Consider the following 27,845-nt stretch of genomic DNA (forward strand, 5'->3'; position numbering starts at 1 on the left):
ACTGAATCTCATGACTCGGCTTCTAGTTGTCGAAGGTAAAACTGCAACCGAGGCTCTTTGCCAGTAGCAAGATGACAATAGTATAATGACATAAGTCTCTCTTAAAATATCTCTAAAAACAAGTAATTTATTCGTCCATTACATCCCTCCATGATGAAGTCAAGGCTTATTCAGTCAAATGATGCCTTCCTGTCCTCTGGTGGCAGTTCAGGAGGAATACGAGCACCTAATTGTGACCGACACAAACACTCGTGCAAAAAAGAACTGAAATGCTAATAACCCTCTACCAAAGAAACCTGTGCTCACAAAAATCCTACAGTCAGCCTTTGTGAGGAAGCCTTGTGTAAAACATAGGATCAAGGAATGTTGTGAAGAATAAGATTAAGTTTTAGGGGTAGAGGATTTTAAATCTGTGCCAGCCAATGTGGTCGTCCGTTCGTAGACTAATTCACGGGCGATGATCAATTTAATCTTCCCATGGAGCAAAAAACGGGAAAGACCCAAAACTTGATACGGAGTGAAAAGAAAGGTAAGTAGGTTATCCTGATGATGAAGTAAATGAAATCAGTGTCAGATTGTCCAGGTATGATCGCTGAAGTAATAGTTGTCACCAGAAAAGAGATAACCCTGAAGTTCTTGCAATGATTATTATCATTATTATTGTTATAAACGTGACGAAGAATCTCTCTATAGCGATCCCACTGTACGGATGACTAATTTGAAATGTTTTCAGTTTCAAATGGAAGACAGGTCTTATCAAGGGGATTGACCACGCAAGAAAGTAATTTTTGTGTGTGTACCACAGACATATAAAATTTCTCAATTAGAGAGATAAAGAGGTTGCATTAATTACAGAGTGTTGATAAATTAGTAATCATGTCGTGTTGCAACACTAGATGGGCGTGGCAGTTCTTGCTTGACGCCTTGAAATACTGCCACTTTACAACAGGTGATTCGTTCTTATTGAAAACAAAGAAAAAATATTCATTCTCATGCAAGAAGAAAACTTCTATAACACCATAAACCCTAGCACTAATGTAAAACCTTCGATCCTATTTTGCTTGTCACTTCATTCTTATTTGCTCTACCATTGAGGTTTTAGTTGGGAAATACAAAACTCCCTTAATTGACGAGAAATTATTTCCATTCTCTTAAAAAATATTAATTCAGATAGGCGGCGTCATAAATTTGTTTATCTCTTGCTGTTTTAAATGAGGTTAGCAATTAAAAACATAACTTAGATGGATAGATATTGGTGAAAATCAACTCTGACTTTTAGTTGAGTAATAGAACATTAATCTCGAGCTGAGCTTTATTGACCTCTGGTGTACTAAGTACTAGGGTTACTTTAATCTTTTGATACATTTGCCTTTCTGTTAAGGGGTGTGGTAGAACCTGTTAGGTACCAAACATCATTTAGGTAATCTTGGCGCAATGCGTGAGACCTTTTGTTTTGCAGTGAATTAGTTGTTCCTTCATATCCACTTGTGAAGTTACTACAAGCCTAAAGATATAGCACTTTTTCGATTAGGACCAGGCCTGATGTCAGGTGAGCCAATATAGGAAAAGTAAATATTGTGATACATCATTGTATGTCATTTAGGCAATTCGATTGCATGTAAAACGTTTATAAAGGGTTATTGCGTTGGAAACATTTTCCAACACTTAATGCAGACCACACGCTGAGGACTTCTTAAATTTTTGTCAAGAAGGTGACACTGAAATACTAAAATAGTGAGCACGTGTTATAGACCAAGATAATCAAGTAAATTTAAAATCTAAGATAATATATGTACATATCACAGGATCATTTCAAAGGTTTTCCTCGAGTATCTGTTCGTTTCTTCCCCACAAAGGCTCTCCATTGATGAGTGATAAGCAGGAGAAGTAATCCGAGATTTTATTCAGCAAGCTATATTGTTAAAAATGGTCGAATAAGTTAAACAAATTAAGAAATAGAAACCCACAACTCGGAACGGTACCTCTCCCCCCTCTCCTCCTCTCCTCCTCTCCCCCCCTCTCCTCCTTCCCCCCCTCTCCTCCTCCCCCCCTCTCCTCCTCTCCCCCCACCCCTCCTTCTCTCCTTCACCTTCATTCATATCTTGCTCTCCTCAAGAGAAGTTAAAAAAGACGAATCCTCATCATTTCCCAATGTTGCAATCGAATGGAATGGTAACTGTGTTTCAACAGTCATTCACTAGGAAATGTCAAGGCAAGGCTAAAAGAGCTATTGAACCCGTGGTTGTACTATTAAACCTTCTCTGGGGAAGCAGCCTGGTAGCTTGCAGAAAGTTTGACGAGTTTGTAAGCTGGCATTCAAGTCTTCTCTGACATTATTTTCGCTTTAATTTTTTGTTTACACACTTTCACAGCCCCGGTTCACCCAGGAGTATAAATAGATATATGCAAACTTGGAGGCGATAAGGAAACCTCTCAGTCACTTCATGTTAAACACTCCTGGCTGTGTTCCCGCAACTGTAAGCCCCTCAGTGATCGCCCTTTTCCCTGCCATATCTATGAAGCCTGTTGATAGGCCACAATGTCACCATTGTTGTAGATATTTTACGCCTCGATACAGAAAATGATTTGCTCATTCAAACAACGTAACAAGCAACGTACTTTTTTATCCGCCGAGGACCTTCTGAGAATTTCGCTTAAAATTTTTTACTTTTTTTCCATCAGAGAGATTTACCCTGTGACAATCAGGTCGGTCTTAATAAGCATCATTTGTCTGTAAACACAACAATATTAGGCATGCGTAATACAATCATGAAATGCAAGCACAAAGTTTCTTACCACTTACTGTGATGCGGGAGAAAAATAGCTCTCCAATCGGCAAAGTTAGAGATGTGGCGATCAAAGTAGAAATAAGTTTAATTGTTTGCAATAACAATTATGCAACCCTGTAGGCTGAAGCGTTGTATTTCTGTTTTTGTTACTGGTTGATTATGTTTCTAGTTTAGATTTTACAGCTGAGCGAAGAAAGAACGTCAAGTGCTTTCTGATAACTCTAAACGTCACCTTGACTGTGTCATATAGCACTGATCACGGTTTCTGTTGAATTTTTAAGAATGGCTAACAAACTGCTTCATACCCCGTCCATGACAAGCTCCATGCTAACGTCTAACGAACAAGTTTCCAGTTTCTCAATCGCCTCTTTGCTGCGTTGCTGCGATGAAGGTAAGTATAAACTGACATTTTAAAAATGAAAATAAAATTCGGTTCGAGTACAATGACAAAACAAACTCGATAGACGGTTGTAGTTGAACATAATTTAAATAAATATGAAGTGACTTATGATTAAATCATGACCGTATAGTCTGTGGTCAAAGGCAGATGGAAATAAACAGATCTATAACTAACATTTTCTACTTTTGGTTGAACCGTTGTAGACTCGAAGCAGAGTCCCAGGATGGGTCATCCACACAAATGTTGCAGCGTGAAGAAAACAGGCCGCAAATCTGGTTCGTTCAGACAAACTGATATTCAAAGTGCATTCTCTGGATCATCTGTCGCAGGCAAGGATTTCTCGGAGCCTGATTTAACAGAGGGAACCTATTCTTTTAAAGGTGACAGTTATACTTATCAGGCAATGGCTGTTTGGAAAATGATATTTGCTAGAAAAGTCATTTATAGAATTTTGTGATATCACTCTTGGCCTAAACACATCGAGTAACGGCGATTCCTATTGACTTGGTGATAGGGAAGCCTTGAAGAAAAAATAGTACATGTTTAAGGAATAGATTTGATTTTTCACCCCAAACAAACTTACTAAGGAAAGTGCTTTTTTTACTCGTGCACATGACATTTATTTTTGTAGTTTTCTACGTCGAAGCGAAGTTGGTTCTAGAATGTGGTTAAAACTTCGAATAGATTAGCGGTCAGATTCAGTTTCATTGATTGAGACTGTAACAAAGACGACACGAGTCAAACGAGACCAACAAAACGGTTTGTCTCTCTTTTGATATACAAAAAGGCTATATAACATGATTTCTCAAACGAGAAAAAAGCCCATGTTTTGTTGTATGTTATTGTTGAGCATGAAAGGGGCGTAACTATGCAGAATTCCTCTAATTTGTACTAATTAGACAATCACTAGAGCAATACCTTCAGTTTTCGGTGTGGTCCTCCGCTCCTGTTTACATATTTGTACATTTTTTTATCAAACACTTTTGATTTTTTTCCCCATTGTTTAGATGGTATTCAAAGTTCTGATGATAGATGTAATAAGCTTTGAACTATAATTTTTCAATTCAAAACTGTTTTTCATAAATAAAGGGTGGGCAGCTGCAATCTATTTACACGAGCCTCCTTTTATCAATGATGACGCTAAACTAAGGAAACTTTGACACTAATGATAGCGTTTGATACAAGCTTTCATAGTGAGGATTGAACCTCAATTTCAGTAGTCATACTCGACGACGCTTTCATTTCATGGAATTAAACTCAAAAGACAAGGAAGAATCAGGGGACTTTTCCAACAATAAAGCGGCGGAACAACAATTTGTCGTATATCATTCAAACTTTTCCTTCATTCATTTTTATGAATTATGAAGTATCGTCAAACTACTCTAAAAGTATGTAAACGAACTAGAGATCATCTCTAACATTGCAATCATGATGATCATGAAAAATTTAGAAAATCCAACGCTATTTCATATGAAAAATCAGTGGTTTTTGTTGTTACGATGAAAAAGTACTGAATGCAACAATTGATAGTTGTTCTCGTTTGAATGATAAACAGCCCAAAGTTTGTGATAAGACATGAATTTATAAAGTAGGAAGTAAACTTGGCTGATATTACACTTAAATGTATACTACAACAGTTGATATCATTGAAGGCGCACACTTATTGGTTATTCAAACTGCCAATATCCTTTGCTTTCATCTCCGAGCAGCGCGCTTGGGAGCGGTGTATATTTACCGAGCCGCGAAAATTAAATACTCATCGGTCAACGCCGTGATATCATGTATAGCTCCCTCGACGTAGATGTATCTAACAGTTCCTGACCGAATGAAATATCCACTCGTGCGATTTCAAAGAGGAGAAACATTTCAAAGAAGGAAGCATTTAGGGACATAACTCAAACTGAAATGTCTTAGTATTTGTTGTGAAGAGAGTACCAGAATCTTCCAAAGATTTCTTGTCCAAAACCTGCCGCATTATCTTAACGCTACTCGGGAAGAGCAGCGCACGATGCAAGTTATGGGATTTCTGTCGGCTAAATCACCATCAGTATCAAAGCAGTATCATTATTATCGTCGTCATCATCTTCAACAACCTCATTTCAGAAAAGATAACCTTATTTGGTCTCAAACAACTGAGACCGTTATTGCGGATGACCCAGTCCAGTGATAGAAAAAATTTAAACTGGAAGATGTTAGCCTCTGAGGTTTGGTGGACGTTTGCCACTGATGTTAAAACATTGACTGCACAATTGGCTGAACTGCACCACACAACCAGTTAAAACTCTTTGAGCTTATGCTTTTTGCTCAAAACTGATCAATGCCCCAAGTGGACCACGAGCATTATTTACTAAGTCTTTTCAATGTGACGATTTTCAGTTGTAAAAAAAAATTATCAGTACATTCATTGTCAAACTATTGACTTTTGAGTCCTTATGAAGATAATCCTAAAGGCGTAGGTAAAACTTTTGAAATTTTCTTCGGCTGTGGGCCTTCATCACACAGAAAATTTCAGTTAGCAGTTTCCTTTTCTCAAAGCTGGCATTTGTTTAAGTGCGTTCTGTCTCGTGCCGTTTATCATAGATAATATAATTATGACGGCTCGTTCTGTTGATAGGTCTTGATAGACACAACGAGATGCGGGCCTTTCGTAAACAGAAGGCAGAGGCCGGTGTTTAGGATTGTGACTGAAGAGGAAGTGAGAATTAAATTTTAAAAATCTTGAGAATCGAGGAAAAAAATGGAGTCGCCTACATCGCCGTTTACTTGGTTGTACAGCTGGATCAGTACCTTATAGTTGAAGATTCAGTGACAATAGCGGCCACCTGTTTACTTTTAAACATCTACGTAAAGGGGTACGGTACGTGCCCATTACGTTTCCTACTTCCTCGGCGGCCTTTAGATCAATAGTATAAATATAAAATGGAATTGGACTTCGTATAAGGACAACTTCGTCAGTTGTTACCGGAACGTCTGCGGACTTCGTTATGTGTTTCACTTTACAAGTTCTACCGGCTAAACGCAATTCGTGAAAGGTTACCTGAAAATTTTTAACACGAATTAAAGGGAACTTGAAAATGACTCAAATTGCTGAGCCGAAATTAACGATTAACAAAAACCACGTTCTTAAGTAACTTATTGATATGCTCGTTAAACTCTTGAAATCAATTTAAACTAATCGGCATGCCAGGATCAGTGTGGTTTTATAAACGAATTGCTTAGGGAGAAATTTAGTGTAAATAATTCATTTAAATTAGAGCTCACGTGTAAACGTTGTGATGAATGCGTTGGATATCACTTGGATCACTTGTGTATGACGTCTTCCGGGCTTTGGCAATCAACATCCCATACTTAACAATAAACTGACTTTGAGAAAAGAAACGAACCAACCAAAATTTAAGGAAGTTTTGTTAGTTGTAAAGTCACTCTCTCTTCGTAAACACAGAGAAAAATACACAAGAGCTGGGATAAGAGTCGTTGATTTCCTTTTTAAAGTCTTGAAGGCGATTGATACATCACATTTCGTTCATTAATTGACTTTATTTCAGGATCCATCTGCGAGTTTTTCAAGCCTTTATTGCAAGATAGAATAATTTCAAAAAGTGAAACGATGTCAATTATATCAATCTATGACAATTACTTTTAGGAGGTTCAAACCCCGCAAAATATGGCTTTTTTCCAAATCTACATTAGATAATTACTTAAGGTAAAAAAAAAATTAAAATTAACAAACCCCCGCAGGTGGGCTGGAATTTAGCATGAACAGTAGTGTACTGTAGAGAGCTTTATCATTTTTTTCACATGAACCCATTGATGGCGATATACTGCCCAGCTACATCGTTTCTGCATAGATCTGCTAGATGATTGGTCTACCTACATGGTAGAATGGAATCGTCATGTTGTACTAAACGGATATCTTTCAATTTAGTTCAAAGTATTTGCACCTTTTCGGAGCCGCTGCCTCGCTGGGTTCTTCCCTCCACTCAGTCTACAGAGTACAGCCTGAAGGGACACCTTAGTTATCAACCAGCCAGCCCGTTCCTGTACTTGCCACAAGGTATTCACGTATTAAACAAAGGACTGCATCAATTTGCAGTTGTAAGCTGCCGTGCTTCTATTTCCAAAGGCACTCGTTTTGGTCCTTATCGCGGCAGGGTGGTTCAACCCTCACAAGTTAAAGAAGGTGAAGATAATGCGTACTTGTGGGAGGTAAGAATAATACAAATACAAATGGCAAAATGCTGTCAGTGATTGCGTTTGTAAGAATACGTTTGGCCAGATTTCGAGAAACTACCCGGACAAACTTAAGCGACGAGTAGTTTTTTTTCACTACTTACCAGAATTCATCGCCAGCCTCGCTACCTAGAACTTCAGAACATTCGTTTTTATTTAAATCTACGATAGACAGTTTCATAAACAACAATTAAATATTTCGCGATCAGGAAAATAACATTTTTTCACGCCATACATAATACTGAGAGTGTTGGCAGCTCTGTTTTGTTTATCTTTTAGTATGGTGACTCATTTGAACCATTCGAGCATGAGCTTAGGAAAAAGTCCATCCCTTGTCTATGTAGGGGGGTCGCTTGTTTCACCAACTGTTAGGTTTTTGAATAGCTATGTAGCTGTTACAGGAGATAAATACAGGAAAAAATGAGGAGAATGTAGAAAAACTGCATCGTGAAAAAAAAAGAAAGAAAATTGCCTATACTAGATATTTGTAATTGCAATATGTCAGTGATAAGAACAAAAGAAATATTACTTTATTACCATAGATTTAAATGTATATCGTTTAGATGTACACCACTTTTAAATGAAAAAAGGGCTTTTTTCGTTTGGTCTAGGAACTTTCTGTCTTTTATTCTTTTTTAATATTATTAATATTATTCTTTTTTGATATGATAAAGGTATGCAAAGAAGATGGCAGCCTTGCATATTACATTGATGGACTCTCAGAAACAGAAAACTGGATGAAGTTTATCAATTGTGCTCGCAATAACGAAGAACAAAACCTTGTGTTAATTCAAGATGGCGAGCAGCTGTTTTACGAATCATGCCGTGAGATCTTATATGGAGAAGAAATGTTAGTTTGGTACGGAAACCGCTATCACATGTTCATGGGAATTCCGACTGGAATGAAGGCGTCACCATGCAAGGAAAGGAATAACGAAACCGCACAGGGTAGGATGTCAATCTTTAGGCTTATAGGTTGACATAAATAACACTTGCATCTCTTATTTTGAACGATGTTGACACTTAAAACCTGTCATTACTTCTTTCCTAAAATTGGCAATCCTTTCGCAAGAAAAAAACATCAAAGTATCGCAGCAGTTGCTTGCAAATGATATCTGTGATCCATAGTTCCGGCAAAGCAAATACAAAAACTGGATGATTACAAGACAGAAAAACATTTAAAATAAAAACTTAAGGTTACTCTCAACAAAATCTGGTCAAATTTTTCAAAATTTGTCCTTTTGTTCTTTAGTCAGAGAAAGTAATTAAATTTAATTTGCCGGGGAAAAAAATTGCAAAATCTTAAAAAGAATGCGAGATACGGCTGAAAGAATGTTTTAGGGGAACCAGTACCGAAGAGCGAAAGGTGTCATAATCAGAAAAGGCCTCCAGCAGAGTGGAAACTAAACTAAAACAAATATTCATTCCTAAACAGTGTGGTAGCGATAACCATGCAAAGCTTTAGAAATTTATATTTTGCTCGAATCTTTGCAGGTGCGTTTGGGAGTTTCTCATGTGAACGTTGTGGTAAAGTGTTCGCCTACAAATATTACCGTGACCGCCACCTTAAATACACCCGATGCGTTGATCAAGGCGATCGTAAATTCCCGTGTACTGTCTGTAATCGATCCTTTGACAAACGGGATCGGCTTCGTATCCACGTTCTCCATGTTCACGAAAAGCACCGTCCCCACCAGTGCACAGTGTGTGGAAAACGCTTCTCTCAGTCATCCAGCCTCAATAAACACATGCGGGTTCACAGCGGAGAAAGACCCTACAAGTGTCCACATTGTGTCAAAGCGTTTACCGCTTCCTCCATTCTCCGGACACACATTCGTCAACACAGCGGAGAAAAGCCGTTCAAGTGCAGGCATTGTGGACGTGCATTTGCGTCACATGCAGCACATGACAGCCATGTGCGCCGCACCCACACGAAGGAAAAGCCTTGTGTTTGTGAATATTGCGGCAAGGCCTTTGCGCAATCTTACGAACTTAAGTTTCATATCAACATGCACACAGGAGCCAAGCCCTACACCTGTGAGAAGTGTGGCAGAGCATTTTCAAGTCCTTCATCACGTGACCGACACCGTGCTAATTTTGACTGCATCACAAGAAAGAATCGAGCACCAAAAGTCATGCGGAAGAACATCTTAAGTGTTTAATCGGCTATCTAATAATACATTACTTGGATCTAACTGTCAATTCAAACAAGGTATACTCAGAATAAACAACTACAATTCGTAGATGATATTCTTCGTTCTGGTGGTGGCGTTTCCCATGATTCCTTGTACTGTTTGTTCCTCGAAAAACGTTTTCTTGCGTTGTAGCTTGTAAGTTGTATTGAACATCTTTCATACATCTCTTTTAACCTACAATTATAAGGAAGGAATTAGGGCAATGAAAACATACTATCAAATTAGTATTCATGCCCAGATGACATGAATATTCAGTGTTGCGTTTGCAAACAAAGGCCGTCATCTAAGTTTTCCGTGACTTTGAAGTTTTCCTTCTAGAATATCGCTTACATCGCTAAATGATCGTCATTTGTGATGTCTGCGATATCGATTACAGTAGAACAGCTTCTACGACGCAGAATTCAGTTATCATTTATTTCATCTTTCTTGATACAAATTCCCATGCCGTAGATGGCTAAAAAGGGGTGGTGTTTGAAACCATTTAGAAAGCAGCATTCATCATTCAGCGGCTCCTCTTTGATCTCTGATAAGGCGATAGGGCATCATGACAGTCTTATCTCATTACAGCATAAAAGACTGTGATATTAATCGTAGCAATACCAACATTAATAAAAATAATAGTAACTATGATAATAATGACACAAGCGTTTTTCCTTAGAATATGGAAAGTTTCGAAAAGTTTTCTTTTCCTTTTTTGCATCTACACAAATAAACAGGGCTGGAATGTATTTTCAAAGTGAAATTTTGTCCAAAAAGAAATCTATATCTTGCTATTTTTGCGTAGCTGTGTGGTAAAAAAGCGTCCTCGTTGACTGATACATCGAGAAGCGCTGTTTCAGTGTTTTTGTAATGGAGCCGTTTATATATCGCTTGCTTAAATCTTCGCGGTTTTTTATAGGCCGTTATCGAAGCTAAATAAATCGAGTGGAAAAAGAACCTATAAATTAAAATTTGCTGTTTCGTATCACATTCCTTTTTCTTTGAAGACTCTGACGAATGGATTAATTCAATTTTTTTGATTGGTTTATAGGAAAACAATAGACTCACGCAGGAGGTGTGATGTACGGAAGGGATCGATACGGCCGGAAATAGAGCGTTATCACCGATAGATTTAAGTTATTACTGTTGTTTTTTTCTTTTTGTGTGAAAATTTTCACTTGTAAACTGCCCGTCAATGCGTGAAAAATATCTAACCAAAGCCACTACGTGCTGTAATGGCGGGAAGCAGTTCTTCATAGAACGATGGATTGCTATCTTTGCTGTCAAAGACGTATAAGTAGAAATAAATCATTATATTAATTTGTTTTGAGTGAAAAGCAGAAAACAAGGCATTGTAAAGGGCGTGCAAGCGTACGGAAATGTATTAGTGTAAAAGAGTTCGACGTCAAATAGCACAAAATGAAAAACATATCGAACATGCTTGCCATAATCTTGTATTCAGTATCAAAGAAGAAATCGAGAAGCGTTAATATGTAAATGAAATCTCGAAGAAAAGGGTTGCGTTCTTAAAAAAAAAATACGAATGAGGTCTGTCACCATCCAATTTCGCTATATGCTTTAGCGCAAGTAAACCAGTCAAAAGGTCCATAATACCCACGTCTCGGCGGGTACTCCGAGAAGACACTTCTGATGGAAACACAGAGGTAATCCTCTCATATTTATCTCATATTTATCTATGAATCTTGCGACACAATAAATCTTCCTTTTCTATAACCTACACTTTAACCCTAGTTAGCAAAGCAATTAACAGGGATTGAAATACTTGATGAGGCTGGCCATAGAGATCCTGAGGTCTTTAATTATGAAGTTTTATATGATGCTACTTTTAGAGCTGGTTTGTGAGTTAAACAGAGTTTAATTCATTCAAAACAAAAATTTTTATCAACTTAAAGAGAGATACATTCTTATTTATATTTAGTTGAAAGGACATGCAAAAACTGAATTAATAAAGGATGAGGTGCATATGCTTTGGTTTGCATCACAGACAAGCCTTCCGCTGCAAAAGCAAATGCTTTCATGTTGCCACCTACTTATAGAGTTAAAGCATATGCCAAATATCAGTTTCTAGAGAAGATTAATGAAGAGTGCAGAAGCCTATGTGTGCAGAAACCTGGAGCTGCTGGCTTTTATGTTTTACATGTAACAAGGAATAGTACAAAATCTTCCCTTCAAGATGGAGCAGCTTATTAAAGAAATGATGGGTTGAGGCCTGACTTGCTTGATTTAATGGCCAATGTGAGTTTACCGTTTTACAAGAAGATAGAAGTCAAGTCCCTCCAGTGTGTGTGTTATATATATGGTTATGTGCTGAATACCCAATGTTGAGAGCTGAACCTTGTCCAAAAACTCATGACTATCATCCTCGGTATTGAACACACCACTAGTAAGGTGGGTATCATTTTTAGTAACTACAAGCATTTTTTAAAAAATAAGACTGAGCCAAAAGTTGTTACAGACTGAAAAAAAAAACCATTTTACTTTGTCTCTCTTTCTAGTGAAGCAATGATATCATTTAAACCTAAAAACATGACACACTTAAAGATTACAAAATGTGAACCTTCCATATTTGTTTTTGTTTGTCTGTTTGTTTGTTTGTAATAAAAAAACAACCACCCTCAAGCTTGATTTAGCAAACTGAATCATGTTAAAGGAAGAAGTTAGAGTAAACTAAAAGCTTCTGATGTTTTCAAAGTTCAAATTATATCATTCGTTAACTGTTTCTCTTGATCTCTAGGAGGGGTGTGGATATTTGATTCATATGAATGTGTGTTTTCAGTGAACTTAGGGTTAAGTAAAAGTCTTAAAATGTTTAAAAATGTAAAAAATCAAATAAGAATTTTTGTTTTTGATTCTTAAAGTTATTTTGGAACAAATAGTACAATAGTAGTCATCCCAGCTCAAGTGCAGTCACCTATACGATCATCAGGAGTAGAGGTAGGAAGCCGCCTCTAGAATCTAAACCAATCGCTTCTAAAGTTTGCCGTTACCCCATTCAGTTACTCATCCTTATTTTCCTCTGAGCCTAATTCTCTTAAAGAAAAACTCACAGCTCGCTCAAAGTCCATCTTTACTAAACTAACTGCCTTGCAATCGATTTAACCCAACGCGGGAACCTGAAAACAGCGTAAAAGCTGCGTAGAAGGCCATCACTTATACCTTCAACTTTCACTTCAAACTTCCACGAGCACTGGATAACACATAGAAAAATTTCGATATTTTCTTTCGGGGTCGGTTTTATAAAAGAAATAATGACGGGAAAGCTTCGAGCGTAGCTGTCGTTTGTCCGCTTCAACGTTTTGTCTATGGTCAAATGGAGTAAGCATCTTCTATTGGATTAGCGGTAGTTACGCTCACAGATTGTCATTTGGAGGATATAGAGTGCGGCAAATATCAACTCCTATTTGCGGAGTTAACTCCAAATAAAATATGACCGGTCGGATAAACGATCGCGAGCTTACAACGTTTGCTCGCCCTAATATAGGACGCCTGGATCAGTTTCCAAACGGGTAGTTGGTTGCAAGAAACCTTTGAGAATTACCCTGGTAGGGAGCGCGGGCTCAACCACTTAGACATCATGAAGCTCTTGCGCGTGATTGGTTAGTTATATTTAGAATCGCCTTTGATACAAAAACGAAGAGAACGCACCGTTTGCAAGACTATATAACCAGACAATCAAAATGGTTACTGCAGTGTCAGGTAGAGTTCCAGGTTTCGAACATGGGCTCGACCTTCTTCCAGTTCCAGTACTTCAAAGGCGCTTTAAAGATTGTTCTTATCGGCGATTCGAAGGTGGGAAAGACAAGTTTGCTTTCGCGATCCCACGAGCTTTACGCAACTTTTTCTGATGGCTGCAGCTTTCTCAAAAAGCCTTTTGTACACTCGGAAGTGTACTCTCCTACGGTATTTGAAACTTATATTACAAACGTGGACACCGAATCCTTGGGGAACTATCAGGCAAACATTTGGGATACGGGAGGATGTGGAGTGTTCGACTCTGTCAGACCACTGGCTTACATCGACTCTGATGTATTCATGATTTGTTTTGACATCACAAATCGTGAGTCGTTTGACAACTTAACCGAAGTTTGGCTGCCAGAGATTCAATTTTTTCAGCCGAACACACCAGTGCTTTTGGTTGGAATGAAATGCGACCTGCGAAGTATTTCGAGCAACAGGTGGGTTACTGTGCCAGAGCCCTCTTTCCAGTCTTCCTCATGTATCTTCAGTAGTCAGTCTGTAATGGTTTCTGCCAGTCCTTCGCAACTATGCAAGACTTATTGCGAGGATATATTTTCTTGCGTGTATTTCTTATGGATGAGATTTCTACTGAAAAAAAAGTTATCTGAGCATTAAGGCAATCAGTGAAATTGTATTTTATTTACATGCAGACATTTGGGTAGAGGAAATTATCTTTTAGAGTAATTTGCTTTGCAAAGGAAAAGATGGTCTGGAGCCTCTCTGTAAAACTTCTTTTTTTCTCCATTATACATTTTGGAGACTTGAAGCTTGATTGAATTAGGTGCTACTATCATTTGTTGGGGGACTTAAAAGTGTATGAGTATTTTCAACACTCCCAAAAACTATTAACTTCACATGGTAAGCTGAAAATCATGATATAAAAAAGTTTATTTTACTTTTGTTGTGCCCCTTTTTTGAGTTCAATTTTACAATCGAAAAATTGAAAATTTTTTTTATCACAATGCAAGATCCACGGTCAAATTGGCACATAAACAATCTTTTATAACTTTATTTTCCCTAACAGAGAATCTGATCACTTAGTATCAGTTTCTGAAGCAGAAAGTGTTGCGCATCAGATGGGTTTTGCATACTTTGAGACAAGTGCAAAGACTGGTGAGAATGTGGCATCAGCTTTTGAAAATGCAGTGAAGATTGGTCACACCAGTAAAAAGAAGTTGGGTGGCAGAAAACGAATGAAATCAGAGTTTGCTGATTCATACTTAAAATCTCTCACATCCATCAGTAAGTGGAAGCATGTATTCTGACACATTTATTGCCTAGATTTTTAAATATCCCATAATTGTAGAGGGTAAGTTACTACTATTTGGAAGGCAAGGCACTTGAACTGAAACATGTCTTGGTGTGGAAACTAAAGGGAACCTGTCATGTATCTTCTCAATAACAACATAGGTTCACTTGTGGGTTTCCTGAGCTAGATGTCTATTGGATATGCAGTCTTCCAAGAGAGTTAGCCATTGTAAATGCATGCATCTCTGATTGAAAGTCTATTTTCAACTTTGTGCCATGGTGTATGGTTAATATTTTCTCTCCTCCATGGTATTTTGGCCAGCTATTGCAGTAGAACAGCTCTCATGGAAGAGTTTGAATGTTCAAGATTAGAAATAATTCAGCATTTTAGTTGTTCTGCAATTGAAATGAGTGGACATTTGTAGAAGAGAAGACTTCTTTAGCTGATCAAAAACTACCAACCATCAGGTATAATGATATCATTCCTAACTATGGATAATCAGTTAAGTGTCAGACTCAAGGAAGCCACATGGGATGACCAACTGTTACAATTTTATTGTAAATACAAAGAACAAGATGCTAGATATACTGGCAGAGCAAAATATTGGACTTCATTCTCCATTATACATAACTTACCACTCACTATGCTCAAGCAAACTTGATTGATTAACTATATAACTACTCTTTTTTATGGTCCACAGGCTCCCCCCCAGAGTTAACAACAGATCCCTCAACTTATGTCAGTGACTTCAAGAAAATTCTGGAAGATGTTGCTAATGCAGATATTCTCTTCAAATTTGAAGATGGGAGTCAAAGCATTCATGCCCACAAAATTGTGTTTTGGTTTGGCATATCAGCTTTTAGAAGTGTTTTTTTTGAAAAAAATTGGAATTTTTGTGAAAAATTTCAGGATTGTTTTTTGGTTAAGGAAACTGAATTTAAAGGAAGGACTTGTGTAGTTTTGAAGAAATGGTTTTCCCGTGATATCTTTGTTCAAATTTTAGAGTTTTTATATACTGGCAAGGTGAGGATATCAAAAGACAGTGAACATGCAGAAGTAAATGAACTTTTAAATGCTGCAAAGAAGCTAGAAGTTGTTAAGTTGATAGATATCTGTGAAAAGCTGCTTGATGTTAAAGATGCTGTGAATCATTCAAAGGAGATGGCAGAAATATCCTTGCTGCCAAAGCACACTGTAGTGAATGATTTTTTTCTTGATGACAACTTGGCTGTGTATTCTGATGTGACATTTCTCATAGAAGGAACATTGGTATTTGCTCATAAGGCAGTGCTTGTTGCAAGATCACCTGTTTTGGCTGCTCTTCTGAGTGATAAGTTTGCAGATGGTAAAAGTACCCAGGTAGGTAGTTTATTTTAAGTCCACTTTAAGGGTCAATTATTTACATGAGGTCTAACCCAGACAATGGTTTTATGCAAGAGGTGGGCCTCAGGGATTCTCTATAAGAGGGTTGATTTAATGAATAAATGTCCTTCCACTGTAAGCTTTTGGCTCTCTTATGAAAGAGAGCTCTCTTATATGGACCTAAATTCACTCACTTACTTGATTCTTATCATTGAGGTAATGAATCTATGTCTTAAATCTTGGATTAAATGCATTTTCCTTGCCTTCCCTTCTTAGTTTGGTTCTGTCCTTGAAGTCATTCTATTGTCTTGTGTTCATATATGTGAGGGGTGGGACATAAGTGCAGTTGTTTACCTGTGAAAATGGAGTGATCAGTGTGCAATAATTCAAAATACTGTCTTGTGTCAGGCCAAACGCTAAATGATTAAGGTGGTTTTTCTTTCTTTTGCTTCATCTTTGATCTAAATACACCTTTTTAGATCTCACAAATAGGGGAAAAGGTGCAGAAGAATACTAAACTAGAAGGAAAAGGACTTGAAAGTCTTAAAATTGACAATGACTACAGACAATCGATATGAAAATATTTTGTTTGGCCAACAACTGAAGCCAACAGTTGAGAAACAAAACAAATGCAAGATGTAAATGACATTTACTTTAATTTGATTTTCTTACTCGTTGAAAGAACATGTTTATTTGGAATGTTTTTCAGGTAGCTTTGCCAGAAGTCAACTGCAGAAGCTTTTTAGCTGTGCTGGAATACCTGTACACTGATAACTGTACTTCCCTAGGGAAGATTCCAGCAGAGGATGTGCTTGTTCTTGCAGATTTCTTTTGTCTAACCCACTTAGTGCAGATTTGTGAAGTTCAAATGTATGGAGAATTGTTGAATATGACAAAAAAAGATTTGTTAGATGTTCTAGCATTTGCTAAGGTAAGTGGGTATACAAAACTCTCCTGCAAACCTCCTTTTTTCTAAATGATGTTTCATTTTAGCTGTTGTGGATGATATGATAAACTTCTACATGTATTAGAGATGCCAAAGTAGCCATAATGTAATAGAGACATTTTATTAGTTCTTATTTATTAGGTTTCATTAGGTTTGGATTGTCGTGGATCAGTTGCTTAATTTCTCCACTGTCCTGTACCACTTCTTTGGTTGGTCAGAATTATTAGCTCAGTATTCGTGTTTTTACTATTTTTCCTCAGATTTTTAATGCCAAGCAGGTAACAGAGTGGTGTCTTTATGTCATTGGCTTAAAATTCCTTAAATTCCAAAGTATCGAGAAAGAGCTTGAATTGATTGTTAGTGAACACAGTCAGTTCTTTGAAGAACATTGCTGGCCACCTCAAGACCACAGAAAAGTTCTCAAGAAATACAGGCAAAGAGTTAAATGGAATAAATGTGACAAAAGACAACTCAGTCAGAGGGCAAGTTCCTGTTTACCACTGAATTGTCATGTGATGTAGGATGTCAAAGAAAATTGGCCAGGCATTGTTGTTTGCTGAACCTGTAACCTGTTTCATTGATTACACCTAGTGATAAACAATTAGCAAGCTTCATATTTATGCCCCCTGTTTGAATATCATTGTAAAATTTGATGCAGTTTGATTGGGTTTGTAATGATACAAGTGATTAGCTAAATAACGCAAGCTTGAATCCATAGTATGATTTGTTCATCACACATTGCATTACTGGTGTGCTAAAATGTTATTTCTTATTGTAACCAGCCTTATACTGTATTTGTTATATTTTGAACATTTTTGTCTGTTATAATATGATTAGTTTTACAGTTTATTGATAGCAATGTAGTTTTTGTTAACCATTTAGAGTGAATAATTATGTTTTTCAGCCAAAGGGCTGCTATATGATGTTGATAAACTATATGACTTTGTATTTAAACTGCATCGTGGGACTTGTCATTGTTTACGTTGAGACAGATTTATCAAAACAAATCACCTCCAAACCATGTGTGATAATTTTTACTATCATAGTGTTACGGTGGAGACACTCCGTAAATACACTAGGAAATTCCCCACTTTTAATTTAACACACAGACGTCCCATGCCAAACAATGTTATTGTTATCCAAGAGCCACTGAAGGGAAAGAAATAGCCATTCTCTAATAAACCAGCAACTGATCTTTTTTTCGCAAACTTTTATATTCTTAGTGTCCCTTTTTCTGTTTCTGAAACTTTGCAGAAAATAGTTTGCGTTGATCAATTAAAAGCTCTAACATCCCCCTGTGCATTTTAACTTTGGAGGATTGTTTGTTCATATTCCCGCCCTGCTCCCAGGGCAAAAATTGTCTTCATGTGCCCCACCCTATTTATTTGTGAGAGGAAATATAAGCGACCTTAATTTTCTACACATTGAAGAAGCTTTAAAACCTCGACTTCGAAGAAAACCTTTTCTTCTGGGCCATTCGCGCGTGGAAGTGAACTATTTGCCTTTAAAAACCTCCATTGTGAAATATGAATTGTATTCCGCTAGAAAGACGTTACACTTCCGGTTCAAATGCTCCACCCCAGACAAGGAAGGTTCAAATTCCCCACACCCCGGGCATGGGTGACAGTCAAATACCCGTGCATTTCCCGAGGGGGATGTCGAAACCTTGAATTGATTAGCGCATTGCGCCAAGGGAAAAGGAAAAAAGGGGTGAAAAGAAAAGTAGCGTGTATCGAGGAAAAGCGCGCGTCCTGATCAGGAAATCATACAAGGCCCCGTTCAAACAGTCACTGATAGTTGACGATAGTTTCAACTTTGCGCTCAAATTATTCATGAAAGTTGTCGATAATGATGACATTGCGTAATTCTTAACAAATTGAGTCCGCGCTGAGGTCAGCATTTTCGGTGTCATTTAAAATTTTAGCCAAGATATCGCGAGTCGAAGATACTAAAGCCCACCAGAAGATATTGAGAATAAACCACGAGACATACTGTCAGATTTTGACAGCTACTTAAGTAATTTTACTATTGCCATCTCGGTTTGAGCCCGTTTTTAGCTTCACGGCTGACCGAAAAACTATCAAGCGTTGAAACGGCAAAAGCTATCATAAACCATGTCGAATTTGAAAATATCCAGTTATTATAGCATTTGATAAACCATGAATTTCTTTGTTCCCAATAGACTGTGAAAAGATCCATGGAAGCCATATAAAGCCAGGATTCTTTCACCTTACACCAACAGCTAAGGGATTTCTGGACATCCGGGCGGAACTCGTCTTGAAACTTGGAAGTAACGATTTCTGTGGCCTCCTTTTACATAATTTGATACGTCACTAAACATTTTGAAAGCATCATAAGAGATTGTGTATAGAGTATATATGATACATGGCCACACAGAGATATGAAATTTCCCTTTGAGTGTTGAAAAATATTATTTTCACGCTCGAAGAACAAAATTTCGGATCTCCATGCGGCCATGAATTATTCTATTTATTATACAAACACTGATGAAATACTAAATCAAAGGCGCTGCATCGTAGAGGCGCAATTTCTATATGTAACCATAACAACAGTGACCTTTTTACTTGTGGAGATATTACATGTTTTCGCGCTAAAGCTCATTTGGTATTTAATTAGTGTTTTAATAAATAGATAATGTATCAACTGTTTTTCGTGAAAAAATTCCTCTTCTGGACTTTATATACTTCACTTTATCTTACAACAGTTAAATACAATTTTCACTTTGATGGAACCTTTTATGATCGATTAGGGCGAAACTGGGTCAATTTCAAGGTAAATTCTCTGCGCAATTTCTTTATTATAATTAAGAAACTTGTAGTTAACGAAAAAATTGATAGGCATTGAAGCTATACCGGTTAATGGGCAAGAATTACTGGTGATGCAATAATCTCGTTTTTCGAGAATTTTACGACGTTCCAGTTACAAATCCAGTAGACCTATAAGGGATTCAGTTATTTACGTAGGTTTTTGAACCGTTTCATAATATCCATCAGAAGCATTTTAAGACGATGAAGAAGTTTCCTATGAGGCCGTTTCTTTGAAAGTTAAAAACACGTCTCTAAGCTTTCACCAATACGCGGTATCATCCCTGAAAATGTACAAATTAGCAGATGTAACGAAGCACGAGTACGAAAACCGATTATTAATTTGTTTTATTTTGACAATCTTCTCCTGGTGCGTTATTGAATCTCGTGCACAAAATTTACGATCAATATCCTATTAAACCTTTTTACAATACCCTGTGTACACATAAAGCCTAATGGGCCTCGATGATGCTTGCACGACACAACGTGCTGGCTTCCTTCCCTTTTTCTTTCCATTCAGTTATATCGATATTATGGTGTCATTTTTGCAGTTACAACGATCGATTAAAGTAATGGAAAGAACAGATTAAATTAGTGACCTAAAAGTAAATTCAGTATGGAAATGACGAGTACAAATCCTGCAAAACTGGGGGAAAGCGGAATAAGCCATCAAATGAACATCAAATGTGCCCTCGCACAATTAACAGCTATTCGTTCATTCAGAGATAAATACAAAATTCTTACAAAATATATGAATGGCTGACATTAGTGGTAAGCAGTTACTTTTAACGTAGCTTCTCTAAATATACACGATTCACTTCGTCAACTCCTAGTTTTAAACAGTCAAAATTCATGGTACATTTGAAAGTTGGTTCTTGCGCATGACTTTTGGCGCTCGATTCTTTCTTGTAATGCAGTCAAAATTAGCGCGGTGTCGGTCACGTGATGAAGGACTTGAAAATGCCCTGCCACACTTCTCACAGGTGTAGGGCTTGGCTCCTGTGTGCATGTTGATATGAAACTTAAGTTCGTAAGATTGTGCAAAGGCCTTGCCGCAATATTCACAAACACAAGGCTTTTCCTTCGTGTGGGTGCGGCGCACATGGCTGTCATGTGCTGCATGTGACGCAAATGCACGTTCGCAGTGCTTGCACTTGAACGGCTTTTCTCCGCTATGTTGACGAATGTGTGTCCGGAGAATGGAGGAAGCGGTAAACGCTTTAACACAATGTGGACACTTGTAAGGTCTTTCTCCGCTGTGAACCCGCATGTGTTTATTGAGGCTGGATGACTGAGAGAAGCGTTTTCCACACTCTGTGCACTGATGGGGACGGTGCTTTTCGTGAACATGGAGGACGTGGATACGAAGCCGATCCCGTTTGTCAAAGGATCGATTACAGACAGTACACGGGAATTTACGATCGCCTTGATCAACGCATCGGGTGTATTTAAGGTGGCGGTCACGGTAATATTTGTAGGCAAACACTTTACCACAACGTTCACATGAATATTCAGTTGACGGATCTGATGAGCAATAAGGAAATAGATAAGGGTTATCTAGAAACATGATACAATTAACCCTGGTGATCTTAGTTACCATTGATTCTAACATAATCATAAGATAAAGCGCAAAAAAAGAGAAATTGAGTGAATAGTTAGTATCCGCCACATCGCTGTTTAACGTACCTGTCGACTCCTTTTGTCGAATTTCATTCTTTGAGGCACCAGTTTTGAGTCCGACGGGAATCCCCATGGTCTGGAAATAGCAATCACCGTACCAAACCAGCAGCTCTTCACCCATCGAAATATCCCGACAACACTCGTAAAATATCTGGTCGCCATCTTGAACTAACACAAGGTTCTGCTCGCCATCATGTCTGGCACAGTTGACAAACTTCATCCAGTTTTCGCGTTCGTTTTTTCCATCAATATAATGGCTGAGTCCCCTGTCACTGAACACCTTGTAAAAATGTGACAAAAATTCAAGGTTTTGTGGTCATAAACAAATGAATTCTTTCGTAATGCACGTTTTAGCGTGATACTTTGGTAAATCAAGGCATCTACTGATCCCCTTGTCCTGTGGTTCATATGGACGTGACGTCATGACTTCTTACTTGGTCAACCAATTAAATGAGCGTTTAACATTCTTGTGAAGTAATTCGAAATTCGATCATGCACGAGATAATTTGGTGTTATAATAATAATTTATAACAATTTGGTAGAGTTGATAATGAAAATTGGTCACCCAGAATAATTTCTGAAGCTGAAGTTTCGAACGTTAGCCCTTCGTCAAAGCGAAACATGATTTATTGGCTTCGACGAACGCTTGAAACCTCATAACTTCACCAGGGAGCCCCTGGGGCTTTAAAAAGCGAAAATTACATTCCATGAATGATACGACAATAAAACATAAAACTTCTGAAAAAAAAAACCTCACACGAACGGTAAAAATAGATATTTTGCAAACAAAGTCAGTTGATGGTATATGTTATGTTAACTCATCTACGAAGAGCAAGAGAAAATCAGAATCCCTGTGTTCTTTTAGTGTACTCTGTAACCTTTCATTCATTTCTCACCTCCCACATAAAAGCGGTATCACCACCATTGGCGGTATCTGACGGTTTAACTGCCGTTCCTTTGTAAGGACCATATCGTGTACCCTTGGTAATCGATGAGCAAGAACACAGTACGGCATGATGAATTCCTGACTTTATTTTTGCTCCAATGAGTTGAAGTCCCAAAGGAATTTGGGTTGGAAGCTCAACCTTGAGTGGAACAGCTGTTCCGCATATGAAGCGGACTTCTGGACTATCTTCGGAATTATCTAGGGAATGGAAATGATACAGAATCAGCATATATCACAAGAAACTTCTCTTCTTCACAGTCTGTATAGCATTATTGTAACGGGCGAGTTTTTTTCCCATCAACTCAAGCAGTTAAAGGAAGATTTATTTATTACTATTCTACTATTACACTAATATATATCGATAATAACCCCTGTGTCCACCCAGAAGGCGACCGCCGAGCGCGCGTGAGGACACTCGAGTGAAACAACCTCAAGTACGAGATAATCTACTTTAACGACCCACCATTGCTTTCTTTCTCCTTGAGCTGATCATGTGTCGCTGTCACAGAATAGTGTTAAAACACCACAAGTGAACAACATGGCTAACTGACCGACGCTTTAGTTCCTGGCAGTTTGTAAAAAAGTCAAAAACACTTAGAGGGCGGAGAGGTGCGGTCGTGCCTAAACGTCACATGATCACACCCAAGCAAGAGCAGGTTAAAAAAACATCAGCTGAGATACCTTGTTTACTAAAGAAAGCGAATTTCGTGACCCTTCATCTTATAATTCTGATTCTTTCAGGTCTATTTTGTCTGTAATTATGTTATGGTGTTGATCGATCCATTTATTTCTTTATTCTTCTTTTTTTTTCAGGAAAAAAAAATGACATTATTTCTCACTTCAAACTTGGTTCATTTTATTATTATTCCCATTGTCGTTGATATATTAAGTATCATTACTGTTGTCATCACTTGGGCTCATTATTGTTATCATTATTGTTAGTTATATTTTTCCGAAAAGAAAATTTACAACATTCTGCCAGGACGTCAACATCTATCAGAGTTACCATACAAAGGACACCACCTTTTCCAAAGGTTGCGTTTGGCGCTAGATCGGGCAAAAGTTAAAACAAGAGATTAATTTATAAATTATGCGCTGATTCTCCAGTTTGCTTGTTGTGTGATTCATTATGTTCGCGGGATTACCAAAGGATACGTATGCCTTAGTCTTAAAACGTGTTCCCCGTAAATCGTGGAATTGCAAGTTACCCTCGTCCGCGTACTCGTTTAATCGAAAGAATCGTTCAGTCGGAGGCCTCTATCCAGAATGTTCCTCTTGGTAAAATTGTTGTATTAAAAGTCTAACAGGAGAATAGGAAAGTGGATAATCTTCGGAAGACTTTTACACGATGTTAGTACAATCAGAGCTTGACTATAGTCGTGGAATAAAAGAGCTGCAGTATAAGAGAAGACCAGAAGCTGAAGAAGACGTACAAGTGCGCAATCGAAATTGTCAACATAAATTGTAAAATCGGTTAAAATATAAAGTGTCCACTCGGAAGATAAGAACCTTTAATTAAATCAGTACACTATATTAATATATTTAGCAGTGGTCCAATTTTTTTTGCCCTTCTTTCCTTTGACCTATGACCTCTTAAGAGGAGGATGACTATCTGAATTTGTTCCCACTTCTTCAGATCAGTTTCGGGTAAGTTTGATGTTAAACTCTTCTTGTTCTGTAGCCAAAGTTCTTTAAACCTTTCTTTCTTCTTTTTAAGAAGCCGCTCAACCCATCATCACTGGAAAAAAACAAAGCGGCCCTAACAAAAAGCTGGATCCCTTAGGAACTTTCAGGAATCTGAAACATCATTACTATTCCAGATGCACAATTAATTACAATTGATAGAATTGTCCCAACCGAAATCACGTTCGCTCCAAAAAAAAATGTTTGTTTTTACCTTAAATTAGAGCAGACGTTTTGAATTGGTCAGTTGTGTTGCGCAAAAACCAGAACCTTTCAGCATGCGTTAACAGTTAGACGTATAACGTGACTTGCGTAACCTTTCGTGATAAAGTTGAAAATCAGTTTGGTGCGCGCCCCCTATTTTTACAGCAAATCTTTTCCTTTTCAAACCTCGAATTCACTTCGCATTATCCTATTTTGGCTTCTTAGCAACAATTCTGCTTACAGAGAATGTTTCTCCTAAAGCAAGCAGAAAGCTGCTTTCTAATGTTTCCCAGGAGAGTGGAAGTACGTAAAAAATTTCCATTATAAAGTCTACAAATACAATGGCTCGTTACGGTGCTTTGCATCTTTCTGTTTTTGATGTTTGGTCTTGATTAACTATTGTAGGCCACCGGGCAAAACGAAGCTCGTGGTAATAATTACAACATAAAAAAACAAAAGAAAATCAACACAGTTAATGACAAAGCATACAACATGTTTCCTAACTAAAGGTAGAGTTTCCTAACAATAGTTTTTCTAAGAAGAGCAGTAATCCTAGCTTAACCACTGAACATAAACAAAATCATAGTGGAAAGTAATCTTGAAAGGCGAGCTAAATCAAATATTACCTCTTGAGTGACGGTTGACTTTCATGGTTTCATCTTTGGAGGTAAAGTAGCCGAAAAGCGACACATTCAAATCTTTTGAAGTAAATTCCCAGGTGACTGAAATGTTGTTTTCGTTCAACCCAAACTTCTCCTGGCCCTTGTGATCTCTTCTATGCATCTCAACCTGAAATTGCCTGAAAAATTGAATATGGAAAGAAAAATTGTTATCTAATGTAAATATTTCTTGGTATGTTACCAAGGGTTCAGAGAGTGTCGTGTAACACTTTACTCTTTGTCATCACCAACTCGCAAATAAAAGGCCGGTAATTTGCATCCTTGGTTATTACATTAGACTCGCTCTAAAACAACGCGCACAGAATTGTAAACTCAGCAGTAGACACACCGGGGCCTAACGTTAAAACTTTCAATCGAAATGATCTCTCGAGCCATAATAGACAATTCATTTAAAATTTAATTTTGAAAGCAGTGGGTCAGTAAGTCTCACCATACTAATATATCACGCTCAGATTTTGTTATTCCAAGCTTCGAAAAACTTTCTGCATTTGCTCCCATCAAATGGATAGTAATATCTGCAGGGCTTTTCAAACTGTTTCCGATATTTACACTGTTTTAAAGGCCCAGGATTCAACTGGACGAATTGCAAGCCTCATTCCCGAAAAAGGCACTCTCTGGTTGTGAGTGGCACGCTTGAATTTATTCCTTCGTTATTACAGCTTATTTTTAAACAACATTTTAGTTTCATTTGTACTAGGTTAGCATTGAGAAGAAACTAAGTTCTAACACATGCGATAAAAATTTCATTGGGAGATTGGTCGATGTTAACTAGAACTTACCTTGAAACGGTTGTTAGCTCCAACTACTGTCTCTAACCACTTATGACCTTCCTGGCCCTGCTGACCAACACTGTACACGCGCCAATATTTATAGGCACATGAGCATGCGCACTAGCTTAAGCCGACTGCTCCAGGTAACAGTTCAAATTAGTTTTTCGTCTTTAAAATTCGTACCAAATTTACATGTGAACTAGTCTGAGCTAATGGTACGATAAAATTTCTTTGAATCTTCGTAATAACTCTGAGTGAAATCAAGAATTGCCGCGATTTAGAGAAAACTCATCGCATATTTCAAACGGACTCCAGATGTCTTTGCCTTCGGATTTGATGCTTTCAAATTCAACGATTGATTGTGTGACAACGAGTACCAACAAAGTAAGCAACAATCTTCCATTTAAAGAATGATCAATGATCCTTTACAAGTGAATCCAAAATTGCGTTGCGTCAGGGATATATATTGTTGCCAATCGTATGTTATCATGTCACCGCTCTTTATACTGGCGGCTATTACAATGCTGATTGTTTTTATTGTATTCAAGAATTGTGTGATATCGTCTAATGATGTGGCCGCATGCCATAAGGATCTTGTAAGTTGCTGGTCACTATCCCACTAGAAGACCTTATTTTGCTGTGTTACCCGTATGTAAACGCGTCGCAAATTTTGTGTGGCATGGAACTCCACCTTCAAATAACCATCATTAGTCTTCAAATCGCTACAATTTGCGCATTCAAACCTAAATAACTGACGTCTGCCTACCAGTCAAAATGGATCAAACTAATGAGATATTAATTGTTGATCCATCACCCAACTCCCTTCGACTTATTTTTTTCTCTCCTGTGGAAATTAAGGGAAGCCTTAAAAGCAACAACAATAACGAAACAACTTGGTATGACCACAGATTTAAGCATAAAATAAGCCATTAAAATTTATAGTCTGCCAGCAGATCCTCCATTTTCCCTGAAGTTGTAATAAGAAAAAGCGAGCGAGCAAAGGGTTGTTACGGATTTAACGACAATAAAGCGACGTAGTTGCATTTCAATCAAGAGGTAGCATCAAAGGGCAAAACTGACTCTCAAATCCCAATGAAAGAGAAAAGTCTGACAAAATATTAGTTGCATAGTTCTTAATATCAGCTTTCCTTGGGAATCGTATCACATTTGTACCGTCAATTATATCTATTCTTCCACGCACGTGATAAAAACAGAACATGTTTTCATCACGAGCGTGGAGGGGTAGAGGGTATTGTAGGCAACGTAACTTAAGTTATCACCGTAATACGTTTTGGGAATATATATTGAAAAAAAGAATAAAAAAAAAGGGAAAAAAAGGAATAAAACCAACTGGTCTACCTTAATGCCATACTCGATCAGAAATGTTTGCTTCAGCAATTGACTACAAAAGCTTCACACAACTGCTTAATACTGATCTAGAGCAGAGCAAGCTTTGGCGCGATTCTTATAGCCAAACTATTAACTTTTTTAACACAAATAACGTTATTATTAAGAGAAATTAATGTCTCATTTTTTATTTTGTGATCATTACACTGTCCAGGAAAAAGGAAATCGGGAGTAAATATCAAGATAGGGATATCCAACAGAGTTGTCAGTGGTGCAAGTCTCCCTCCAAAACAGACTGTACCACCACAGATATGGCGACATGTTGCAGTGTTATTAAAAGTACAATTTTTTTTTAGTAAATTCTCTGCTATTCGTGGTTTATTGTTACTAATAGTGACATTTATACGAGGGACCAATTACAAAAAGCTTTTCATGGTTTGGAATAAACCAGTTTAGTCGCGAATTATTTACACAGTGGGACTAACAGACCCACTTCTCTCAATGTTTCGTCTTGAAACAAATTTCCATCATTTCCGAGATATATTTCCCTTAAATATTCTTTTACGTCAAGCCTCGACACGTCTACCATAGGATTTTTAACTCTGTAAGCGTAGTTAGCGAGGCCGATGTTCTAAACAACGATGCAAACTACTGGCCTTTTGTTCGCGATTGGCGTTAAATTGGGAGATTCAGAAGAAAAAAGAAAGGTTGTAAAGGTGTTCTGCCACCAGGGTGATTCAGAGAAGATGCGAAAGGAGGCACAAGATACGTAACCAAGTCCGCACAAGTTGATCCTTAATT

General features: G+C 37.7%; 3 protein-coding genes across 3 annotated transcripts; 2 read left to right on the forward strand and 1 right to left on the reverse strand.

Annotated features, from left to right (window-relative positions):
* Positions 1-3,075: 3,075 nt before the first annotated feature.
* LOC131782246 (PR domain zinc finger protein 14-like) lies at positions 3,076-10,172 on the forward strand. Its single transcript, XM_059098968.2, has 5 exons — positions 3,076-3,180; positions 3,393-3,569; positions 7,115-7,395; positions 8,094-8,367; positions 8,914-10,172. The coding sequence occupies exons 1-5, from the start codon at positions 3,102-3,104 to the stop codon at positions 9,579-9,581; spliced, it is 1,479 nt and encodes a 492-aa protein (XP_058954951.1). The 5' UTR covers positions 3,076-3,101; the 3' UTR covers positions 9,582-10,172.
* A 3,088-nt stretch (positions 10,173-13,260) lies between these two features.
* On the forward strand, positions 13,261-18,141 carry LOC131782226 (rho-related protein racA). The gene is made up of 5 exons (XM_066167765.1): positions 13,261-13,789; positions 14,377-14,594; positions 15,302-15,960; positions 16,673-16,894; positions 17,170-18,141. Exons 1-5 carry the CDS (start codon positions 13,332-13,334, stop codon positions 17,428-17,430), a joined length of 1,818 nt encoding a protein of 605 aa, XP_066023862.1. The 5' UTR covers positions 13,261-13,331; the 3' UTR covers positions 17,431-18,141.
* Positions 18,142-20,584: 2,443 nt separating this feature from the next.
* LOC131782201 (PR domain zinc finger protein 14-like) lies at positions 20,585-25,771 on the reverse strand. The gene is made up of 5 exons (XM_059098914.2): positions 25,707-25,771; positions 24,874-25,046; positions 22,311-22,558; positions 21,421-21,694; positions 20,585-21,258 (listed from the first exon to the last, which is right to left on the reverse strand). The coding sequence occupies exons 2-5, from the start codon at positions 25,028-25,030 to the stop codon at positions 20,585-20,587; spliced, it is 1,353 nt and encodes a 450-aa protein (XP_058954897.1). The 5' UTR covers positions 25,031-25,046; positions 25,707-25,771.
* Between the last annotated feature and the right edge of the window lie 2,074 nt (positions 25,772-27,845).

The sequence above is a fragment of the Pocillopora verrucosa genome, chromosome 5 (assembly GCF_036669915.1).
Source record: "Pocillopora verrucosa isolate sample1 chromosome 5, ASM3666991v2, whole genome shotgun sequence".
Lineage (NCBI taxonomy): Eukaryota > Metazoa > Cnidaria > Anthozoa > Scleractinia > Pocilloporidae > Pocillopora > Pocillopora verrucosa.